The following is a 20,000-nucleotide window of genomic DNA, read 5'->3' as shown; positions in this document are numbered from 1 at the left end:
TGCAGCGACATACGCAGAGCTGCCAACTTTTCAAAAAACCTTGGCGTGGATTTTATCGACGGAGAGGAGAAATTCGTTGCCAACTTTTTTAATAATCGATTTTTATCGATTCGTTGTTGCAGCACTATGTAGCATGAAATCATATAGCTAGCTAGCTAGCAGCCCATAAATGAGATGTTTCAACTGAGACTGAAGTCTGGATCTCTGTTCTAACGTCTGATTTGTCCATCACAGAGGACCAACACTGCGACATTCACAGATCCACTCAGGTAAGACTCACCTGCTGACTCACCTGTTCATCAGTGGTGCGTTCACTGACCCGACTGAGACGTCTATTCGCTTGTGTGACTGCAGACCAAACCAGAGGACCCGTTTGTCCTGGCGGTGACTGTTAAAGACGAATACGGCCACATCGACCTGGGAGCCATCGCTGAGCGTGAGTATCCGATCCATACCTGAATCATACCTGATATATACCTGAATCATACCTGATATATACCTGAATCATACCTGATATATACCTGAATCATACCTAATATATACCTCAATCATACCTAATATATACCTCAATCATACCTGATATATACCTGATATATACCTGAATCATACCTGATATATACCTGAATCATACCTGATATATACCTGATATATACCTGAATCATACCTGATATATACCTGAATCATACCTGATATATACCTGATATATACCTCAATCATACCTGATATATACCTCAATCATACCTGATATATACCTCAATCATACCTGATATATACCTGATATATACCTGATCCATATGCAATCCATACCTGATACATATCTAATTCATACCCGTTCCAGGAGCTAGAGTAGAAGCTGCCGGTGACATCACACCGGTGACCTCTGACCTCCGCCCGCCTTTGGTTCTGCAGAGCGCCTCGTGGAAGCACTTCACGTGTGCGGCGTGCGGTAAGTCCTTCCCGTCCGAAAGCGGCCTGACGGTCCACCGCCGCGTCCACGCCGGAGAGAAGCGGCCGCATGAGTGCGCGCAGTGCGGCAAGCGCTTCTCCAAGCGGGCGCAGCTAAAGACGCACGCCGTCGTCCACACGGGCGAGAAGCCGCACGGCTGCGAGGTCTGCGGCCGCCGCTTCAATCTGCCGCAGAACCTGCAGCGCCACGCGCACACGCACACCGCTGACAAGGTGTACGTGTGCGCCGCCTGCGGGAAAGGCTTCACCCGCGCCGTCACGCTGAAGACGCACCAGCTCATCCACACCGGGCAGAAGCCCTTCGGCTGCGACCAGTGCCCAAAAACCTTCCGGCACGCCGTCAACCTCAAGAACCACCAGCGGATCCACAGCGGGCTGCGGCCCTACGGCTGCGACCTCTGCGGGAAAACCTTCCGCCAGGCGGTGAACCTGAAGATCCACCGCCGGGTCCACACCGGCGAGCGCCCGTTCGGCTGCCAGCAGTGCGGCAAGACGTTCAGCCAGCAGAGCAGCCTGATCTCGCACGGGCGCACGCACTCCGCCGAGCGGCCCTTCGCCTGCAGCTGCTGCGACAAGAGGTTCAACAACGCCAACAGCCTGAAGCTGCACTTGCGCGTGCACACGGGCGAGAAGCCGTACGCATGCGACGTCTGCGGCCGGACCTTTAGCCAGGGCAGCCACCTGAGGACGCACAAGAGGCACGTGCACGCCGGCGGCAAGCAGTACATCTGTGACCGCTGCGGGAAGACGTACTCGGACCAGCGCAACCTGAAGCTGCACAAGTGCGGCTACGCATGAGCTCCGGCGGGAGGGCGGGCACGAGACAGGAAGTGGACTTGCTCAACCAATCAGAGCTCTCACATGTTGAGGCGTAAACGCTCACCCGATTGGTCCTCAGTCAGTTTCTTTGAATATTCCACTGCCCATGAGCCTCTTTAGTGATTTATAATGCTTCAAATACTGAAACCTGATGCAAGCCCCGCCCACTGAAACACTGCTCTTCTCTGATTGGCTGAGACCACAACTTTGTTGCTGAAATACTCTGAATGTATGCACAGAAATGCCTTTTATAATTTTATAGATTATATTTTACATTTGAGGTCAAATAAATAAATACAATCAGCAAACCAGTTTGTCCTTTAATGAACTGTTTGTGGTCACATGACTCCATTTTAACACAAAAATACACATTACCAGCATCAATCATTTTATTTTGTGTGTGTGTGTGTGTGTGTGTGTGTGTGTGTGTGTGTGTGTGTGCGCGCGCGCGCGCGTGCGTACACGATCCTCGTCATTCCGTCTGACGTCAGAATGACGTAGCCTACGTCACCACGTCACCGGACATCAATATGGCGCCTCTCCGCCCCGAGTTCACCTGTCACCGCCGAGGATGAGAGCCGCTCAGACCGGCCCAGCGACCGCCCCTCTGCCGGCCTGAGGGCTCCGTGTCCCGGTATGACGCTCCGGAGGACTCCGCTGTCTCTTTACCGAGGACGAGGCGTCGCAGCCGGGTTTGTTTCTGCCGAGCAGCGCTGACAGAAGCTCCAGAGAGGTGAGTGGGACCGGAAACGAGCAGGGCTGGCCTTCAAAATAAAAATGATCGTAACAAGACCGGAAACGAGCAGGGCTGGCCTTCAAAATAAAAATGATTGTAACAAGACCGGAAACGAGTGGGGCTGGCCTTCCAAATAAACCTATATGGCAAAAGAGGAAACTAGTAAAAATCTCCTTCAAAATAAAACTAGCTTTCGTTAAATCACCTGAACGACAGGGGTTCATAATAAAATGATTGTAAAGAAGCAGGAAGCGCGGAAACCGGAGTCAAATTCCATGGATGTGGAAATCTATATGGGCATTAAAGCTGATTCTGATTTTGATTGTGAAAAGCAGCCGGATTATGTTCAAAATGAAAATAGCCAACAGTAGGAAGGAGTCCTGAAGGAGGTGTGAAGTCCAGTCACGCGTTGGGAGGTTCCCGAGTGCTTTCCTTTCAAAATAAAATATCAACTGATGATGATTTATTTACTTTAAAATTATTTTAAAAAGTCAAGACAAATACATGCATTTAAAATGCGTTTTCCTTCAAAGACAGGACGTGGTTTGCTTGGAGTGAAATGGAAAGAAGCAACGAGACGTCCTCTTCACCGCTGGATGCCGACGAGTCTCAGGGGGCGGGGCCTAGTCTGAGCCGCGACGTCTCCCAAACGAACAGCATGAGTCCAAGAGCTGAAGCGACGCGTTGCTCCAACGGGCCGGCGTCCTGCACCGAAGGGTCGGAGGTCAACCGCTGTGGGGGCGGGGCTTCGGACGAGTCCTCCTGCTCTGCGCAGCATTTGAGCCCCTCAGACCCCGACTCAGACATGCAGGAGGGGGATGTGACCTCTGACCCCCGGGAGGTCGGCTCTGACGATGCCTTCAAAACAGAGCTGCCAGGTGAGCCAGGTGAGCCAGGTGAGCGGAGCCACAGTAGCCCCGTCCCCCATCACAGGAACACCTTCCAGTGCGGCCGCAGGCAGAGCGCTCCGGGGCAGCTGGGTCAGGACCACAGAGGTCCAGAGTCTGAGCTGCAGTCCAGGAGGCCAGACCTCGCCGAGTACTTCAGCAGGTACATGTAGGGTGTGTGTAGGGGTTCAGGGTGTGTGGAGGGGCTCAGGGTGTGTGGAGGGGCTCAGGGTGTGTGTAGGGGTTCAGGGTGTGTGTGTAGGGGTTCAGGGTGTGTGTAGGGGTTCAGGGTGTGTGTGTAGGGGTTCAGGGTGTGTGTAGGGGTTCAGGGTGTGTGTGTAGGGGTTCAAGGTGTGTGTGTAGGGGTTCAGGGTGTGTGTGTAGGGGTTCAGGGTGTGTGTGTAGGGGTTCAGGGTGTGTGTCGGGGCTCAGGGTGTGTGTAAGGGCGCAGGGTGTGTGTCGGGGCTCAGGGTGTGTGTGTAGGGGTTCAGGGTGTGTGTGTAGGGGTTCAGGGTGTGTGTAAGGGCGCAGGGTGTGTGTACGGGTTCAGGGTGTGTTTGGTGGCTCAGGGTGTGTGTCGGGGCTCAGGGTGTGTGTAGGGGTTCAGGGTGTGTGTGTAGGGGTTCAGGGTGTGTGTACGGGTTCAGGGTGTGTGTGTAGGGGTTCAGGGTGTGTGTACGGGTTCAGGGTGTGTTTGGTGGCTCAGGGTGTGTGTCGGGGCTCAGGGTGTGTGTAGGGGTTCAGGGTGTGTGTACGGGTTCAGGGTGTGTGTGTACGGGTTCAGGGTGTGTGTAGGGGTTCAGGGTGTGTGTAGGGGTTCAGGGTGTGTGTACGGGTTCAGGGTGTGTGTACGGGTTCAGGGTGTGTTTGGTGGCTCAGGGTGTGTGTCGGGGCTCAGGGTGTGTGTGTAGGGGTTCAGGGTGTGTGTACGGGTTCAGGGTGTGTTTGGTGGCTCAGGGTGTGTTTGGTGGCTCAGGGTGTGTGTCGGGGCTCAGGGTGTGTGTAGGGGTTCAGGGTGTGTTTGGTGGCTCAGGGTGTGTAGGGGTTCAGGGTGTGTGTGTAGGGGTTCAGGGTGTGTGTGTCGGGGCTCAGGGTGTGTAGGGGTTCAGGGTGTGTGTGTAGGGGTTCAGGGTGTGTGTACGGGTTCAGGGTGTGTGTGTAGGGGTTCAGGGTGTGTGTACGGGTTCAGGGTGTGTTTGGTGGCTCAGGGTGTGTGTCGGGGCTCAGGGTGTGTGTAGGGGTTCAGGGTGTGTGTGGTGGCTCAGGGTGTGTGTCGGGGCTCAGGGTGTGTGTAGGGGTTCAGGGTGTGTGTGTCGGGGCTCAGGGTGTGTGTAGGGGTTCAGGGTGTGTGTGTAGGGGTTCAGGGTGTGTGTACGGGTTCAGGGTGTGTTTGGTGGCTCAGGGTGTGTGTCGGGGCTCAGGGTGTGTGTAGGGGTTCAGGGTGTGTGTAGGGGTTCAGGGTGTGTGTAGGGGTTCAGGGTGTGTGTGTAGGGGTTCAGGGTGTGTGTACGGGTTCAGGGTGTGTTTGGTGGCTCAGGGTGTGTTTGGTGGCTCAGGGTGTGTGTCGGGGCTCAGGGTGTGTGTCGGCTGTTCGCTATAGAGCAATGATGTTTACCCAAAGGTGAGAACCCTAAAATATCACATTTTTACCAGTCCTGATATGCATATCTGTGTGTGTGTATGTGTGTGTGTGTGTGTTTGTGTGTGTGTGTGTGTGTGTGTGTATGTGTGTGTGTGTATGTGTGTGTATGTGTGTGTGTGTGTGTGTGTGTGTGTGTGTGTATGTGTGTGTATGTGTGTGTGTGTGTGTGTGTGTGTGTGTGTGTGTGTGTATGTGTGTGTGTGTATGTGTGTGTATGTGTGTGTATGTGTGTGTGTGTGTGTGTGTTTGTGTGTGTGCAGCAGGAAGCAGCGGTCCGTGACCCAGAACCTTCCGGGCTGGAAGCTGTTTGGTAAACTTCCCCCCAAACAGAGTCCCACTAAACAGGCTCGGGTCATCCAGCAGGTACCGGCCGCCAAAATAAAAGTCTGTTTAAGGAGGACTTTTTCAAAATAAAAGTCCAGGAGCGCCTGCAGCTGGTAGATCTGTTGTCTTTGGGATGTCGTTGCAGGAGTTTCAGGCGCGGCAGGTCGCCTGCAGCTCTCCTGCCCATCATGCCGCGGGGCAGCAGAGCAAGAAAAAGGTGGAGTTTGAGCCGCTGTCGACCACCGCCCTCATCCTGGAGGACCGGCCGGCGTAAGACCACTTCCTGTATCTCCTTCCTGAATCACTTCCTGTCTATCCTTATCTGTTGAATCACTTCCTGTCTCCACTTCCTGAATCACTGGCGGCCATCTTGTGTCCTAACAGCGTGTCTGTTGCAGGAACCTCCCAGCCAAGTCCGCGGAGGAGGCTCAGAGACACAGGCAGCAGTACGAGCAGATGGTGGCGGCGGCCAAGCGGAGAGGTGCGTTAGATTTAACCCGCTGCACCTCCCACACGGGTGGAGCTCATCAGAGTACATACTGTGACTTTATTTCATAATATTTAATGTAAAAAAAATATTGAGTTCAAACTAATAATTCGAGGAAAAGAGAACTACATTTCCCACAATGCTCCAGTGAGACCATTTCTAGACTTCCTGTCTGTCTCCAGAGCTGAAGGAGGCTCAGAGGAGGCGGCAGCAGAAGGAGGAGCGGCTCCGACAGGAGGAGGTGCTCTCCAACACCTCGCTGGTCTGGACCCTGCACATCCTGCCGCACTGGGACCTCATGTAGGGCGTCTGTGGTGAAGTCTGTGATGCCACAGCGTCTGTGATTACGTCTGTGATGTCACAGTGTCTGTGATGATGGCGGTGATGTCACAGCGTATGTGGCGATGTCTGTGATGTCACAGTGTCTGTGATTAAGTCTGTGATGTCACAGTGTATGTGATGTCACAGCGTCTGCGATGTCACAGCGTCTGTGGAGATGTCTGTGATGTCACAGCATCTGTGATGATGTATGTGATGTCACAGCGTCTGTGATGTCACAGCGTCTGTGGTGATGTCTGTGGTCTTTGTTTCAGGAGGTCGAGTCGCCGCGCTCAGGATCTGTGGTGGGGGGGTTTACCTCCCAGCGTCCGAGGCCGAGTCTGGAGCCTCGCCGTGGGGAACGAGCTCAACATCACTGCAGGTACTTCCTCCTCAAGCTCCTCCTCTTCCTCCTCAAGCTCCTCCTCTTTATTGAGTCGGCTCCTCCTCTTCCTCCTCAGAGCTGTATGAGATCTTCCTGTCCAGAGCGAAGGAGAAGTGGGGGACCCTCAGTGAGACCGACGGTAAATAAAACCAGTTAAAACCAGTACACTCACCTGCTGGGGTGTTTACTTGTTGTTTACCTGTTGTTTACCCGTTGTTTACCCGTTGTTTACCTGCAGGTGCAGCGCCTGCTGACCTGCAGCTTGTCGCGCGGGACGTGTCCAGGACTTTGCCCTCGCTCCTCGTCTTCCACAAGGTTTGAGACAGACACATCCTCACCTGCTGCGAGGGACAGGCAGTCAATTCAGACTTTTATTTTGTAGGGCGGGCCTTACCACGACCTGCTGCAAAGCATTCTGGGAGCTTACACCTGTTACAGACCTGATGTAGGATATGTAAGTCAGTCACACACACACACACACACACACACACACACACACACACACACACACACACACATCTTTGTATCTTTGTCTCTCAGGTGCAGGCGATGTCCTCCCTGGCGGCCATGTTTATCCTGAACATGGACGAGGTGGAGGTCTTCATCAGCTTCTCCAACCTGATCAACAGACCCTGCCAGCTGGCTTTCTACAGAGGGGACCACCAACGGGTACCTGGACTTTAACCTGGACCTTAGCCTGGACCTAGAGCTTAACCTGGTCCTTAACCTGGACCTGGTGATTAACCTGGACCTGGTGATTAACCTTAACCTGGACCTTAACCTTAACCTGGTCCTTAACCTGGACCTTAACCTTAACCTGGTCCTTAACCTTAACCTTAACCTGGTCCTTAACCTGGACCTTAACCTTAACCTAGTCCTTAACCTTAACCTTAACCTGGTCCTTAACCTTAACCTAGACCTTAACCTGGTCCTTAACCTTAACCTGGACCTTAACCTGGTCCTTAACCTTAACCTAGACCTTAACCTGGTCCTTAACCTTAACCTTAACCTGGACCTTAACCTTAACCTGGTCCTTAACCTTAACCCAGACCTTAACCTGGTCCTTAACCTTAACCTAGACCTTAACCTGGTCCTTAACCTTAACCTAGACCTTAACCTGGTCTCTCTCTCTCTCTCTCTCTCTCTCTCTCTCTCTCTCTCTCTCTCTCTCTCTCTCTCTGTCTCTCTCTCTGTCTCTCTCTCTCTCTCTCTCTCTCTCTCTCTCTCTCTCTCTGTCTCTCTCTCTGTCTAGATGCTCAGGTACTTCGGGGCGTTCCAGGTGTTCTTTCAGGAGACTCTTCCCCGTCTCTTCCTCCATTTCCAGTCTTCAGGTGTGACTCCAGACCTCTACCTCCTGGACTGGTGAGTCAGACCTCAGGTAGTCCACTTCCCTTCCCACGGTGAACCAACAGAGTCCACTTGGACTGAGGGACGTGGACTCTGTTGGATCCACCAAGGAAAGGGGGAAGTGGACCAGCAGAGTCAAACCCCCCTCCCCCTCCAATACCCCCCACCCTAAGGATCCTGTCCCTCTACATGAAGCCCCTCCCCCTGGACGTGGCCTGCAGAGTGTGGGACGTCTTCCTTCGGGACGGGGAGGAGTTCTTGTTCAGGACGGCTCTGGGGATCCTGAGGCTCTACCAGGACCACCTGCTGCACCTGGACCTGGTCAGCATCGGTGAGCCTACTCATCACCTGAGGCTCCTCCTCTCTCTCTCCTCACCTGAGGCTCCTCCTCTCTCTCTCCTCACCTGAGGCTCCTCCTCTCTCTCCTCACCTGAGGCTCCTCCTTCTCTCTCTCCTCACCTGAGGCTCCTCCTCTCTCTCTCCTCACCTGAGGCTCCTCCTTCTCTCTCTCCTCTCTCTCCAGCTCAGTTCCTGTCCCGCCTCCCAGACGAGGAGCTGCTCTCTGACAGACTGTTCGCCTGCATCTCAGCCACGCCCATGCTGAGTGGGAGCAGGAAGTGGACTCAGGTGTTGTCGTCGGGCAGAGACTCTGAGCGGAGCAGCTGATTATTATTATTATTTATATTTATTATTAATATTATGAATAACCATAACCGATTCTGAAACATAGAGTAATTAATAAGGATAATTAGTGTCATTTACATGTTACTCATAAATAAATAGAGCTGGAAGGAATTAAAACAGAAATAAATCAACAGAAACGAAAGATTTGGGAAATTAAATTATTTTCCTGCACATTAATTCCTGTTTTAGTATTTATTGTGTCATGTATTCATGATTATTAGACAATAGAGATAAAACCATATTTAATAATAATCTTTTGCTGGGTCTGAGTCGACAAACATTTTGACCGTTGTTTTATTATTTAAGTCTGGATTCTTTCTGCTGTTCCATTTCTGGTTATTTTACAATTTTCAAACTTTTAAACACAACTCAACATTGATTATGTATATTATTAAACTACTGTATCATTATATTTATGACTATAAATAACACTGTATCAACATGTTATTGTATTTATGACTAAAATATCACTGTATTGACATGTTTTATTATATTTATGACTATAAATAACACTGTATCGACATGTTTCATTATATTTATGACTATAAATAACACTGTATCAACATGTTTTATTATATTTATGACGATATAAAACACTATCAACATGTTTTATTATATTTACGAGTAATAACACTGTATCAACGTGTTTTATTATATTTATGACTATAAATAACAAAGTTTCACTATATTTCTCACACTCAACCACTGAGAGGTGACGTCATTGAGTCCCTGAGGGTTCAGGGCTTCAAGGTTTACGGTGGGAATTGGGATTGGGACGGACACAACTCTAACCGGCATGCATTGCGCCGATCGCCGGTGATCGATTCTGCGCAGAACTGACTCATCGCGAACGAGCCTATTGTGTCCTGTGACGTGACCTCCGGCCGCTGGGGGGCGCTGCGCACCATCAGTTCACTCGAGCACTTCCGGGTTGTCGCTCTGAACCCGGACTTCCGGTCAACGCGCGTGTGGAAACAAACTTTTCCACCACAACACACCGACACGTTTCGTCTCGCTCACCCGAGAAAAGGTGATCGAAGCTCGGCCTGAAGCTGCGGGGGGAGACAGAGAGTTGCCGCCATGAGTCCGGTAAGTTCACCCTGAAGAACCGGGGATTTATGCCGTTAAGGGAACACGTGACGCCGAAAGTCTGCTGCCAGACTCCAGATTTAGAAGTGCGGGTTTAAGGTGCTCGAGCCTCCAGAGGAAGCCTCGCTCCGTGTGGGACGGAACTTCAAGTATTTCCGAAAAGACAAGAGTCCCTCGGTTCTATCGGCGCGAGGAGAACGAACCGGAGCCGTTATTATTATTATTATTATTATTATTATTATAATTATAATTATATATATTAAAGCGCTCACAGATGCATTGGTTCACTGAATTATGTTTGACTGTAGAAATACACTAAAGAACCCAGTCTCGTCTTAAGGGGTCCAGTCCAATAATAATAATAATAATAATAATAATTATTATTGTTGTTATTGTTTTTCTTCACTTTCATTGGTTCTCAGTTGTACATATTTATTTATTATTGCCCTCCTCTCTCTCTCTCTCCTCCTCCCTCTCTCCTATCCCTCTCACCTCCTCCTATCCCTCTCTCCTCCTCCTATCCCTCTCACCTCCTCCTATCCCTCCCTCTCTCCTCCTCCCTCTCACCTCCTCCTATCCCTCCCTCTCTCCTCCTATCCCTCTCACCTCCTCCTATCCCTCTCTCTCTCCTCCCTCTCTCTCTCCTCCTCCCTCTCTTCCTCCGTGTCTCCTCCTCCGATCCCTCTCTCCTCCTCCTATCCCTCTCACCTCCTCCTATCCCTCCCTCTCTCCTCCTCCTATCCCTCCCTCTCTCCTCCTCCTATCCCTCTCTCTCTCCTCTTCCCTCTCTCCTCCCCCCCTCAGCCTCGCTCTAAGAAGCGTCGCCCGACGTTCCGCCGCCTGCTGAAGACGAGCGGCGTGAAGCTGGAGAACAAGACGAAGAATCGTCAGATGAAGCAGGAGAACGTGGCGAAGAAGCAGCGCAAAGAGCAGAAGAAGCTGCGGCAGGCGGTGAAGGACAACGTGCTCAGCAAGCCCCGCCCCCTGGAGACGTACAGGAAGACACCCGGTGAGGAGGCTGTCCCACAATGCACTGCTCTCACCCCATCACTGGCTGCTGCCAAGATGCATTCTGGTCACGATACTGAAGTCACGATACTGAAGTCAACAGCTGTCCAGCTGCACAATGATGCCCTGCATCCCAAGTGTGTACTTGTGTACTTTGTATTTAGAAAAGTCTTGTGTGTCTCCCAGAGGAGGAAGATGTGGAGGATGAGTTCTTGGACAGTCTGCCAACGGACATGATGGAGGAAGACGACCTACAGAGGATGAGAGACCTGGCGGGCCACGCCTCCTTCGTCACCAGGGACCTGTCGTCATGGTACACACACACACAGACACACACTTGTAAAACACGCTAAAGAGAAGCGTGTAACAAGCGTGTGACTGAGGTGTGCTTGTTTCGCCGCCGCAGCGGGCCGGTGCACGGGGGCAAGAGGCGGAGCGGCGAGGTGATGCGCGGCCACGAGAAAATCCCCAGGAAGCTGGCGAGGACGGAGGAGAAGGAGGTGATCCACCTGCTGCCCATCAAGGACCGCCGGGGGGTGGTGCCCCGCAGCGTGGAGAGAGGTACGCCCACTTCCTGTCTGCCAGGCCCGCCCACTTCCTGTCTGCCAGGCCCGCCCACTTCCTGTCTGCCAGGCCCAATGACGTGTGTGTGTGTGTGTGTGTGTGTGTGTGTGTGTGTGTGTGTGTGTGTGTAGTCGTCACAGACCAACTGGAGGAGGAAGAGGAGGAGGAGGAAGCTGCTGCAGAGGAGGAGTTGGATGGTACGCGTGACCTTTGACCTGAGGATGTCAGAAGAGTTTATATGAATGATTAATAATTATCATCTACTTTTTTATTCAGCACCTGAATGCTTCACATCAAATACTATCAAGCTCAATAATATTAGTAATATTAGTGTGGTAATATCAGTAATATTAGTTTAATACCCCACAGACCCACAGGACTCCGCCCCTCTGACCTCACACCAGCAGCAGCAGCTCAGAGTCTCAAAGATCAACGACAGGAAGCTCTGCATCGCACGCCTGGGGTCAGCTGTGGTGTCTGACCCCTACAGCAACGTGAGAGAGAGAGAGAGAGAGAGAGAGAGAGAGAGAGAGAGAGAGAGAGAGAGAGAGAGAGAGAGAGAGAGAGAGAGAGAGAGAGAGAGAGAGAGAGAGAGAGAGAGAGAGAGAGAGAGAGAGAGAGAGAGAGGTGTGTCTGTCTGTGTGAGAGAGAGGTGTGTGTGTCTGTCTGTGTGAGAGAGAGGTGTGTGTGTGTGTCTGTGTGAGAGAGAGGTGTGTGTGTGTGTCTGTGTGAGAGAGAGGTGTGTGTGTGTGTCTGTGTGAGAGAGAGGTGTGTGTGTGTGTCTGTGTGAGAGAGAGGTGTGTGTGTGTGTCTGTGTGAGAGAGAGGTGTGTGTGTGTGTCTGTGTGAGAGAGAGGTGTGTGTGTGTGTCTGTGTGAGAGAGAGGTGTGTGTGTGTGTCTGTGTGAGAGAGAGGTGTGTGTGTGTGTGTCTGTGTGAGAGAGGTGTGTGTGTGTGTGTCTGTGTGAGAGAGAGGTGTGTGTGTGTGTGTGTCTGTGTGAGAGAGAGGTGTGTGTGTGTGTGTGTCTGTGTGAGAGAGAGGTGTGTCTGTGTGAGAGAGAGGTGTGTCTGTGTGTGTCTGTGTGAGAGAGAGGTGTGTGTGTGTGTGTGTGTGAGAGAGAGAGAGAGAGAGAGAGAGGTGTGTGTGTGTGTGTGTGTGTGTGTGTGTGTGTGTGTGTGTCTGTGTGAGAGTGAGGTGTGTGTGTGTGTGTCTGTGTGAGAGAGAGGTGTGTGTGTGTGTGTGTGTGTGTGTGTGTGAGAGAGAGGTGTGTGTGTGTGTGAGAGAGAGGTGTGTGTGTGTGTGTGTGTGTGAGAGTGAGTGAGGTGTCTGATCCCGACAGCAACGTGTGTGTGTGTAGATCCAGAGGGTGAAGCAGCTGCGGGCCATGCTCATGGAGTCGGACCCCTCGGTGGCCGTGACGGTCAGGAAGCTGGTGATGGTTTCTCTGATGGAGATCTTTAAAGACGTCGCCCCGACCTACAGGATCCGACCTCTGACCTCTGAGGAGAAGGCCTCCAAGGTCAGTGTGTGTGAGAGAGAGAGGGGTGTGGTCGTGTGGTCGTGTGGTCGTGTGGTCGTGTGGTCGTGTGGTCATGTGGTCATGTGGTCATGTGGTCGTGTGGTCATGTGGTCGTGTGGTCGTGTGGTCGTGTGGTCGTGTGGTCGTGTGGTCGTGTGGTCGTGTGGTCATGTGGTCGTGTGGTCATGTGGTCGTGTGGTCATGTGGTCGTGTGGTCGTGTGGTCATGTGGTCATGTGGTCGTGTGGTCATGTGGTCATGTGGTCATGTGGTCGTGTGGTCATGTGGTCGTGTGGTCGTTTGCAGGTGAAGAAAGAGACGCAGCAGCTTCGAGACTTCGAGGAGGGTTTAGTCAGTCAGTATAAGTTCTACCTGGAGGACCTAGAGCAGACCGTCAAAGGTACACACACACACACACACACACACACACACACACACACACACACACACACACACACACACACACACACACACACACTCACCCTCCCTCCTCCCCTCTCCATGGCGTCCTCAGACTGGAAGCAGCAGAAGAAGAAGCGCCGTGAGGCCGTGGGCCTGCAGTCCTACCTGGGTCTGGCTCAGGTGGCGGTGCGCTGCCTGTGTGAGCTGCTGCTCGCTCTTCCTCACTTCAACTTCCACAACAACATCGTCGTCATCCTCGTTCCCCTCATGAACGACGCCGTGCCGCAGGTGAGTTCCTGTGTGATGCGTTCAGGTGTCTGTTACAGGTGTGTGTTGTGATGCGTTCAGGTGTCTGTTACAGGTGTGTGTTGTGATGCGTTCAGGTGTCTGTTACAGGTGTGTGTTGTGATGCGTTCAGGTGTCTGTTACAGGTGTGTGTTGTGATGCGTTCAGGTGTCTGTTACAGGTGTGTGTTGTGATGCGTTCAGGTGTCTGTTACAGGTGTGTGTTGTGATGCGTTCAGGTGTCTGTTACAGGTGTGTGTTATGATGCATTCAGGTGTCTGTTACATGCGTGTGTTGTGATGCGTTCAGGTGTCTGTTACATGCGTGTGTTGTGATGCGTTCAGGTGTCTGTTACAGGCGTGTGTTGTGATGCGTTCAGGTGTCTGTTACAGGCGTGTGTTGTGATGCGTTCAGGTGTCTGTTACAGGCGTGTGTTGTGATGCGTTCAGGTGTCTGTTACAGGTGTCAGGTGTGTGTTGTGATGCGTTCAGGTGTCTGTTACAGGTGTCAGGCGTGTGTTGTGATGCGTTCAGGTGTCTGTTACAGGTGTCAGGTGTGTGTTGTGATGCGTTCAGGTGTCTGTTACAGGTGTCAGGTGTGTGTTGTGATGCGTTCAGGAAGCTCTTCCAGCAGGACAAAGAGGGCGGGGCTTCGTTGGCCACGGTGCGCGTCATCTCCGGAGTCATCAAGAGCCTCAGCTTCAACGTCCGGCCTGAGGTAACGAATCAAACACACCCACCTGTTGGACAGTGATGTCAGACCCCTCCCCCTCACCTGCAGTGATGTCAGACCCAGACTAACTCCCCCTCCCTAGATGCTCAGGACTCTGCTCTGCCTGAGGATCAAGGAGGTCCAGATGAAGAAAGACCTGCAGGACACGGCACCAACGAAGAAGTTAATGTACCACAAAGAGAAGAAGAAGCACCTGTCCAGGATGCAGAGGAAGGTAAATGAAGCGCACCTCTCTGTCCAGGATGCAGAGGAAGGTAAATGAAGCGCACCTCTCTCTGCTGACACTTGAAGTAACACGTGTGTGTGTGTGTGTGTGTGTGTGTGTGTGTGTGTGTTTGTGTCCAGTGGAAGAAGGCTGGAGAGAAGCTGGATCAGGAGCTTCTAGAAGCTGAAGCCTCAGACAGCAAAGAGAAGAAGATCAAGCTGGTAAGTCAGAGGATCGTTTAACATGAAGAGTGATGAAGAGCAACTGGATTGAACTCTTTCCTCCTCTTCCTCAGCACACAGAGACTCTGAACATCGTCTTCCTCATTTACTTCAGGATTTTAAAGAAAGCTCAGAAATCTGTTCTTCTTCCAGCTGTTCTGGAGGGACTCGCTAAGTACGACACACACACACACACACACACACTCACACACTCATACACAGACACACTAATGATTACTGTGATGTCACTTCCTGTCAGCTTTGCTCACCTGATCAACTTGGAGTTCTTTGACGACCTGCTCAACGTGCTGCAGAACCTCGTCCAATCAGGAGTAAGTATTCTGCTCGACCCCGCCCCCTGAACGGGCCGGTATCAGACCGACCAATCGATTAACGTCCTCATATCAACAGGATCTGACCAATCGGGAGAGTCTCCACTGCATCCAGACGGTCTTCACCATCCTGTCAGGACAAGGTACCTGTCTGTCTTCATGTCTGTCTGCATTCCTGTCTGTCTGTCTGTCTGCCTTCCTGTCTGTCTGCATTCCTGTCTGTCTGTCTGTCTGTCTGTCTGTCTGCCTTCCTGTCTGTCTGTCTGTCTGCCTTCCTGTCTGTCTGTCTGTCTGCCTTCCTGTCTGTCTGCCTTCCTGTCTGTCTGCCTTCCTGTCTGTCTGCATTCCTGTCTGCCTTCCTGTCTGTCTGTCTGCCTTCCTGTCTGTCTGCCTTCCTGTCTGTCTGCATTCCTGTCTGCCTTCCTGTCTGTCTGCCTTCCTGCCTGTCTGTCTGTCTTCCTTCCTGTCTGCCTTCCTGTCCACATGTCTGTCTGTCTCTCACCCCCCCCCCTCCCCAGGTGCGGTCCTGACGGTGGACCCGCTCACCTTCTACTCTCAGCTCTACAGGATGTTGCTTCTTCTTCACGCAGGTCAGATTTTAACTCTTCACTTTCTGTTGAGCGTCCGTTTGGTCCTCCGTCACGTAAAGCTGTCGTCCGTCTGTCTCAGGGGCGCCCAATGATGACATCATCATCGTGCTGCGCTGCCTGGACACCATGCTGATTCGTCGCAGGAAGCAGGTGACCCTGCAGCGGGCGATGGCGTTCGTGAAGCGCCTGAGCGTTCTCAGTCTGCACGTGCTGCCCGACGCCAGCGTGGGGCTGCTCGCCGCCAACAGGTCCATCGTGCACGTGAGTACTACACGTTGAAGTACCACACGGCTGTAAAAGTACTACAAGTATACCGTATTGACTGTTTGTGTTTTAGGCGTTCCCGAAGTGTGACTTCCTGTTGGACAACGAGTCTCAGGGCAGCGGCTTCTACCTGCCGGAGCTCGACGAGCCGGAGCACTGCAACGCCCAGAACACGGCATTGTGGGAACTCCACACACTGCAGGTACTGGTACACACACTGCAGGTACTGGTACACACTCTGCAGGCACTGGTACACACTCTGCAGGCACTCGTACACACTCTGCAGGCACTCGTACACACACTGCAGGCACTCGTACACACACTGCAGGCACTCGTACACACACTGCAGGCACTCGTACACACACTGCAGGCACTCGTACACACACTGCAGGCACTCGTACACACACTGCAGGCACTCGTACACACACTGCAGGCACTAGTACACACACTGCAGGCACTAGTACAGTGCTGCGTTGGGCTAGCGCTGTGTTGTGCTAGCGATGTGTTAGCGTTGTGCTAGCGATGTGTTAGCGTTGTGCTAGCGCTGCGTTGTCTAACACTCCTGTCCCCACCACAGAGGCACTACCACCCGGTGGTGCAGCGGATAGCGGTTCATCTCAGCAGGGGGGCTCCCAGTGACGGGGCGGCGGCGCTCAGTGCGGACCTGAGCCGCAGGTACGTTCTTAAACTCTCATGGCGTGTGTTGACTTCCTGTGGTTGTGTGTTGACTTCCTGTGGTTGCGTGTTGACTTCCTGTGGTTGCGTGTTGACGTCCTGTGGTTGCGTGTTGACGTCCTGTGGTTGCGTGTTGACGTCCTGTGGTTGCGTGTTGACGTCCTGTGGTTGCGTGTTGACTTCCTGTGGTTGCGTGTTGACCTTCCTGTGGTTGCGTGTTGACGTCCTGTGGTTGCGTGTTGACGTCCTGTGGTTGCGTGTTGACGTCCTGTGGTTGCGTGTTGACTTCCTGTGGTTGCGTGTTGACTTCCTGTGGTTGCGTGTTGACTTCCTGTCCAGATCTCCAGCAGAGCTGTTCAACGTCTACAGCGTCAAAGACATGACCTTCAACCCCCCTGTAGCTCCACCCGGCACCAAGAAGAAGGTACACGAAGCAAACGCACCTTTATACTTGCGATCCCTGTCGATCAATATGAATATTGATCCTGAATGTAGATTTTGTTCATCAGGATCGTTTTGCGTTCGGAGCGACGTTGCTAGACGCTGAGCTGCAGAGACGAGCTGAGAGCGCCCTGACTGCTGAGGACATCCCGCTGGACTTCACTACACACTGACACACACACATAACTGACACACACACACATAACTGACACACACGCACTCAGAGACTAAACCCAAATGAAGTTCAGATCTTTTATTGAACAAAATTCTGTTGATAAACTCTGCTGATGAATGAATAAACGTTTCTACATCTATCCATGTTTTATTTTGAAAATCAGCAGAAAATACTTCCTCTGTGTGTGTGAGTAGGGGGCGGCGGGGGTTGTTCTGGTCGTTCTATGTAGAAGTCCTTCTGAGTCTCAGGGTGGCACTCAGCCTGGACCCTGGGCCCTGGACCCTGACTCTGACCCTGGACCTGTAGACGTGAGTCCGGTCTGTCTGGACGTCACTGTCCTTCCTCGCCGCGTTGCTGATGGTCCGTCCACTCTGTGATGAGGCGGTTGGCGATGGCGTGTTTTGGAGGAAGCCAGAGGACGGGGGGGTCCCCTCTCCTGGGCGGAGTCTTCACCTGCAGGGCGGAGGAGATTTCCTCCAGACTGAACCAGCGAGCATCCTCCAGCTCCGTGTGGTCAACGGACAGCTGTGGACAGACAGCGGGTCACATGACGGCTGGTCACATGACCAGCGGTTCACATGATACAACGGGAAGTTCTCCTGCTGGACCTCAGAAGATATATTATATAAGATAAAGATGAACCTTTTAAAGGTGTGAGAGCTCACCTGAGAGTGGGCGGGGCTAACAGAGGCATGGAAGCCCATCATGAAGGAGCTGTGAGGAAACGGCCAGTGCTGCGAGGAGCTGTAGGAGACCCTGGAGACCTCCAGACCCACCTCCTCAGCCACCTCCCTGCACAGAGTCTCCTCCACGGTCTCACCTGGACCACCCACAGAGAAACAGACACGAAACCAGGTGAGCAGACGGACGGGAAACCAGGTGAGGTATTTATGGAGACAGGTAAGTATGGAGACAGGTAACTGACCCATGTCACAGAAGCCGGCCAGAGCACTGTACATGCCCTGAGGAAAGGACGACTGACGGCCTAACAAACACCGTTTCCCATCAGACACCAAGACGATGACCACCGGAGACATCTGGAGAAAGACCAGGAGGAACCAGTCAAGACCAGGAGGAACCAGTCAAGACCAAGGGGAACCAGTCAAGACCAGGAGGAACCAGTCAAGACCAAGGGAAACTAGTCAAGACCAAGAGGAACCAGTCAAGACCAAGAGGAACCAGTAAAGACCAGGAGGAACCAGTCAAGACCAAGGGAAACCAGTCAAAACCAGGAGGAACCAGTCAAGACAGTCAAGACCAAAGGGACCCAGTCAAGACCAGGAGGAACTCAATAAAAAAACACCACAGAGAACAAGGTAACAAGCTGGTCTGGATGTGCTTTGGATCTCGTTTAGTACTGGGTCAGATCTTGTTTTGGATCTGGTTCAATCCTGGTTTCCAGCTGGTTCAGATCTAGTCTAGACCAGATTCAGATCTGGTGTAGACCTGGTTCCAGCAGGTTCCTACCTTGGGGTAGTAGGTGATGCCGGAGCGGCTGCAGACTCTCTGACTTCCTGCCTGGTTCCGTTGGGTCGGCTTGCCTGTGGCGCTGCAAAAGCCGCTGGTTTGATGCCAGCGCAGCAGAGCCTGACCCTGAAGGACAGAACCGGATCAGGACAGACCCGGATCAGGACCTGACCACTAGTTACAACAGGTGAGTCAGTTCAGAAGACAGTACTAGTTGTAGAACACACAGTACTAGTTTTAGTACCCACCTTGGCCACTAGAGGTGCCTCTGGTTCCGTCAGGAGAAAGAAGGCCTTCCTCAGACTGATGAAGTTTCCTCCACACACTTGTTCTACTGCTGCTCGATCCAGTTCTCCTAGAACCGCAAACACAGACCACATAGAACCCAGTGTAGACTGGCGCATTCAGGAACCCACTAACGTGTAGACTGCTTTCCTCAACATTCTACACACAACACCCCATAATGAGGGAAAGGTTTTGTGGAAAGTTTTACTGAAAGAAGAAAGAATGAAAATACAACATAAGTATTCAGTCTTTGCCATGACACTCAACATGGAGCTCCTGTTCCCACTGCTCATCCTTCAGATGTTCCTACACCTTGATTGGAGTCCACTTGTGCTAAATGAGGTGACTGGACATGATAGAAACCACCCGGCTGTCTGCAGAACACCAGGCCAACTGGTGACGGCGCATGTCAGAGCACAAAACAAAGGGTCCAGGATCAGGCTGGAGACCTCCAGGACTGAATGCTATGGAGGCCCAGAGCTGCAAAGGGGACAAAAACATTTCTGCCGCTCTGAAGGTCCCAATGAGCACAGTGGCCTCCCTCATCTGGACAGGGACGGAGTTTGGAACCACAGGACTCTTCCTCAAGCCGCCCAGACGACCTGGGAGAACCTTCCAGAAGGAACCATCTCTGCAGGCCTGTTTGCTCGCGGCCAGACAGAAGCCTCTCCTTGGTAACAAGCACACGAGCGCCTGGAGTAGGAACCTGAAGGACTCTCAGACCATAAGAAACTAAATCCTCTCTTTGCAGCGTTCTAGATGAGTGTTCTTACCGACGTCCAGACAGAACTGGACCTGGTTCTGTTCAGAGCAGCCAATCAGAACCGACTCTTCCAGCAGGGTGCCGTCTAAACCGAGTCTCTCCAGCATCGCCTGCACGTCTGGAACACACAGAATGCTCATCAGGAGTGTTGTCTGAGGTTCTACCATGTTCTGCCTCTGACGTTTTCATTCTTTTCTCACTGACATTCTCTTTCAAAGTTCTCAAACTAATAACTTTCCTGAGCTCCTGTACTTGTGGTTCTCCACTTTAAGTTCTCAACCTGCGGTTCTCTTTAGATTCGACCCCCTGTGGTTCTCGTGAGGTTCTCCCCATACGGTTCTCCTCTTGAGATTCTCCCCCTGCGGTTGCCTTCCATTTGTCGTGTGCCTGT

The 20,000-nt window shown here is 52.3% G+C and overlaps 4 protein-coding genes across 11 annotated transcripts in view; 3 read left to right on the top strand and 1 right to left on the bottom strand.

The window, feature by feature from the left end:
- Nucleotides 1-1,785, top strand: part of si:ch211-207i20.2 (uncharacterized protein LOC568537 homolog) — a 4,462-nt gene extending 2,677 nt beyond the window's left edge. For all 3 annotated transcript variants that reach the window (XM_068599244.1, XM_068599243.1, XM_068599242.1), the window contains exons 5-7: nucleotides 235-269; nucleotides 355-436; nucleotides 839-1,785. In XM_068599244.1, coding sequence (XP_068455345.1) covers nucleotides 235-269; nucleotides 355-436; nucleotides 839-1,764 — 1,043 coding nt within the window. In that variant the 3' untranslated portion in view covers nucleotides 1,765-1,785. The remainder of the gene's footprint in view (nucleotides 1-234; nucleotides 270-354; nucleotides 437-838) is intronic.
- A 157-nt stretch (nucleotides 1,786-1,942) lies between these two features.
- On the top strand, nucleotides 1,943-9,057 carry LOC137801831 (TBC1 domain family member 12-like). 2 transcript variants are annotated; one of them, XM_068599228.1, is made up of 15 exons: nucleotides 1,943-2,014; nucleotides 2,277-2,518; nucleotides 3,055-3,571; nucleotides 5,311-5,413; nucleotides 5,520-5,644; nucleotides 5,773-5,855; nucleotides 6,044-6,161; nucleotides 6,455-6,561; nucleotides 6,641-6,703; nucleotides 6,803-6,879; nucleotides 6,947-7,018; nucleotides 7,105-7,233; nucleotides 7,817-7,926; nucleotides 8,085-8,242; nucleotides 8,435-9,057. In XM_068599228.1, exons 3-15 carry the CDS (start codon nucleotides 3,081-3,083, stop codon nucleotides 8,575-8,577), a joined length of 1,779 nt encoding a protein of 592 aa, XP_068455329.1. In that variant the 5' UTR covers nucleotides 1,943-2,014; nucleotides 2,277-2,518; nucleotides 3,055-3,080; the 3' UTR covers nucleotides 8,578-9,057. The 2 variants fall into 2 exon arrangements, with proteins under 2 accessions (XP_068455329.1, XP_068455330.1); XM_068599229.1 differs by having other exon boundaries at nucleotides 8,107-8,242; nucleotides 8,435-8,575.
- Nucleotides 9,058-9,548: 491 nt separating this feature from the next.
- noc3l (NOC3-like DNA replication regulator) lies at nucleotides 9,549-17,215 on the top strand. The gene is made up of 21 exons (XM_068599220.1): nucleotides 9,549-9,684; nucleotides 10,489-10,693; nucleotides 10,879-11,005; nucleotides 11,099-11,253; nucleotides 11,388-11,453; nucleotides 11,626-11,750; nucleotides 12,613-12,774; nucleotides 13,080-13,173; nucleotides 13,288-13,463; nucleotides 14,048-14,176; nucleotides 14,274-14,405; nucleotides 14,537-14,617; nucleotides 14,692-14,792; nucleotides 14,877-14,949; nucleotides 15,029-15,092; nucleotides 15,468-15,539; nucleotides 15,619-15,800; nucleotides 15,877-16,005; nucleotides 16,381-16,478; nucleotides 16,818-16,902; nucleotides 16,988-17,215. The coding sequence occupies exons 1-21, from the start codon at nucleotides 9,676-9,678 to the stop codon at nucleotides 17,090-17,092; spliced, it is 2,370 nt and encodes a 789-aa protein (XP_068455321.1). The 5' UTR covers nucleotides 9,549-9,675; the 3' UTR covers nucleotides 17,093-17,215.
- The window catches only part of nudt13 (nudix (nucleoside diphosphate linked moiety X)-type motif 13), a 4,430-nt gene continuing 1,587 nt past the window's right edge, over nucleotides 17,158-20,000 (bottom strand). For 4 of the 5 annotated variants that reach the window (XM_068599272.1, XM_068599274.1, XM_068599277.1 and 1 more), the window contains 6 exons: nucleotides 19,620-19,727; nucleotides 18,810-18,916; nucleotides 18,562-18,687; nucleotides 18,020-18,131; nucleotides 17,760-17,914; nucleotides 17,158-17,619 (listed from right to left, as the gene is read on the bottom strand). In XM_068599272.1, the coding sequence (XP_068455373.1) occupies nucleotides 17,425-17,619; nucleotides 17,760-17,914; nucleotides 18,020-18,131; nucleotides 18,562-18,687; nucleotides 18,810-18,916; nucleotides 19,620-19,727 (803 nt within the window). In that variant the 3' untranslated portion in view covers nucleotides 17,158-17,424. Of the gene's footprint in view, nucleotides 17,649-17,759; nucleotides 17,915-18,019; nucleotides 18,132-18,561; nucleotides 18,688-18,809; nucleotides 18,917-19,619; nucleotides 19,728-20,000 lie in introns of all 5 variants that reach the window. The other variant, XM_068599276.1, reaches the window with a different exon arrangement.

Source organism: Clinocottus analis, unplaced genomic scaffold, assembly GCF_023055335.1.
Source record: "Clinocottus analis isolate CAN_PGR_092001 unplaced genomic scaffold, fCliAna1.0.p SCAF_44, whole genome shotgun sequence".
Classification (NCBI taxonomy): Eukaryota; Metazoa; Chordata; class Actinopteri; order Perciformes; family Cottidae; genus Clinocottus; species Clinocottus analis.
Note: the sequence above shows the minus strand (reverse complement) of the source record. Positions and strands in the feature narration are given on the sequence as shown.

Bases quoted from the DNA above. Each gene is read 5' to 3' on its own strand.
- LOC137801831 (XM_068599228.1), top strand. From the start codon at position 3,081: ATGGAAAGAAGCAACGAGACGTCCTCTTCACCGCTGGATGCCGACGAG. The intron at 3,572-5,310 runs GTACATGTAGGG...GTGTGTGTGCAG, and splicing joins CTCGCCGAGTACTTCAGCAG to CAGGAAGCAGCGGTCCGTGA. The intron at 6,562-6,640 runs GTACTTCCTCCT...CTTCCTCCTCAG, and splicing joins CGAGCTCAACATCACTGCAG to AGCTGTATGAGATCTTCCTG.
- noc3l (XM_068599220.1), top strand. The intron at 13,174-13,287 runs GTACACACACAC...TGGCGTCCTCAG, and splicing joins CCTAGAGCAGACCGTCAAAG to ACTGGAAGCAGCAGAAGAAG. The intron at 14,406-14,536 runs GTAAATGAAGCG...GTTTGTGTCCAG, and splicing joins TGTCCAGGATGCAGAGGAAG to TGGAAGAAGGCTGGAGAGAA.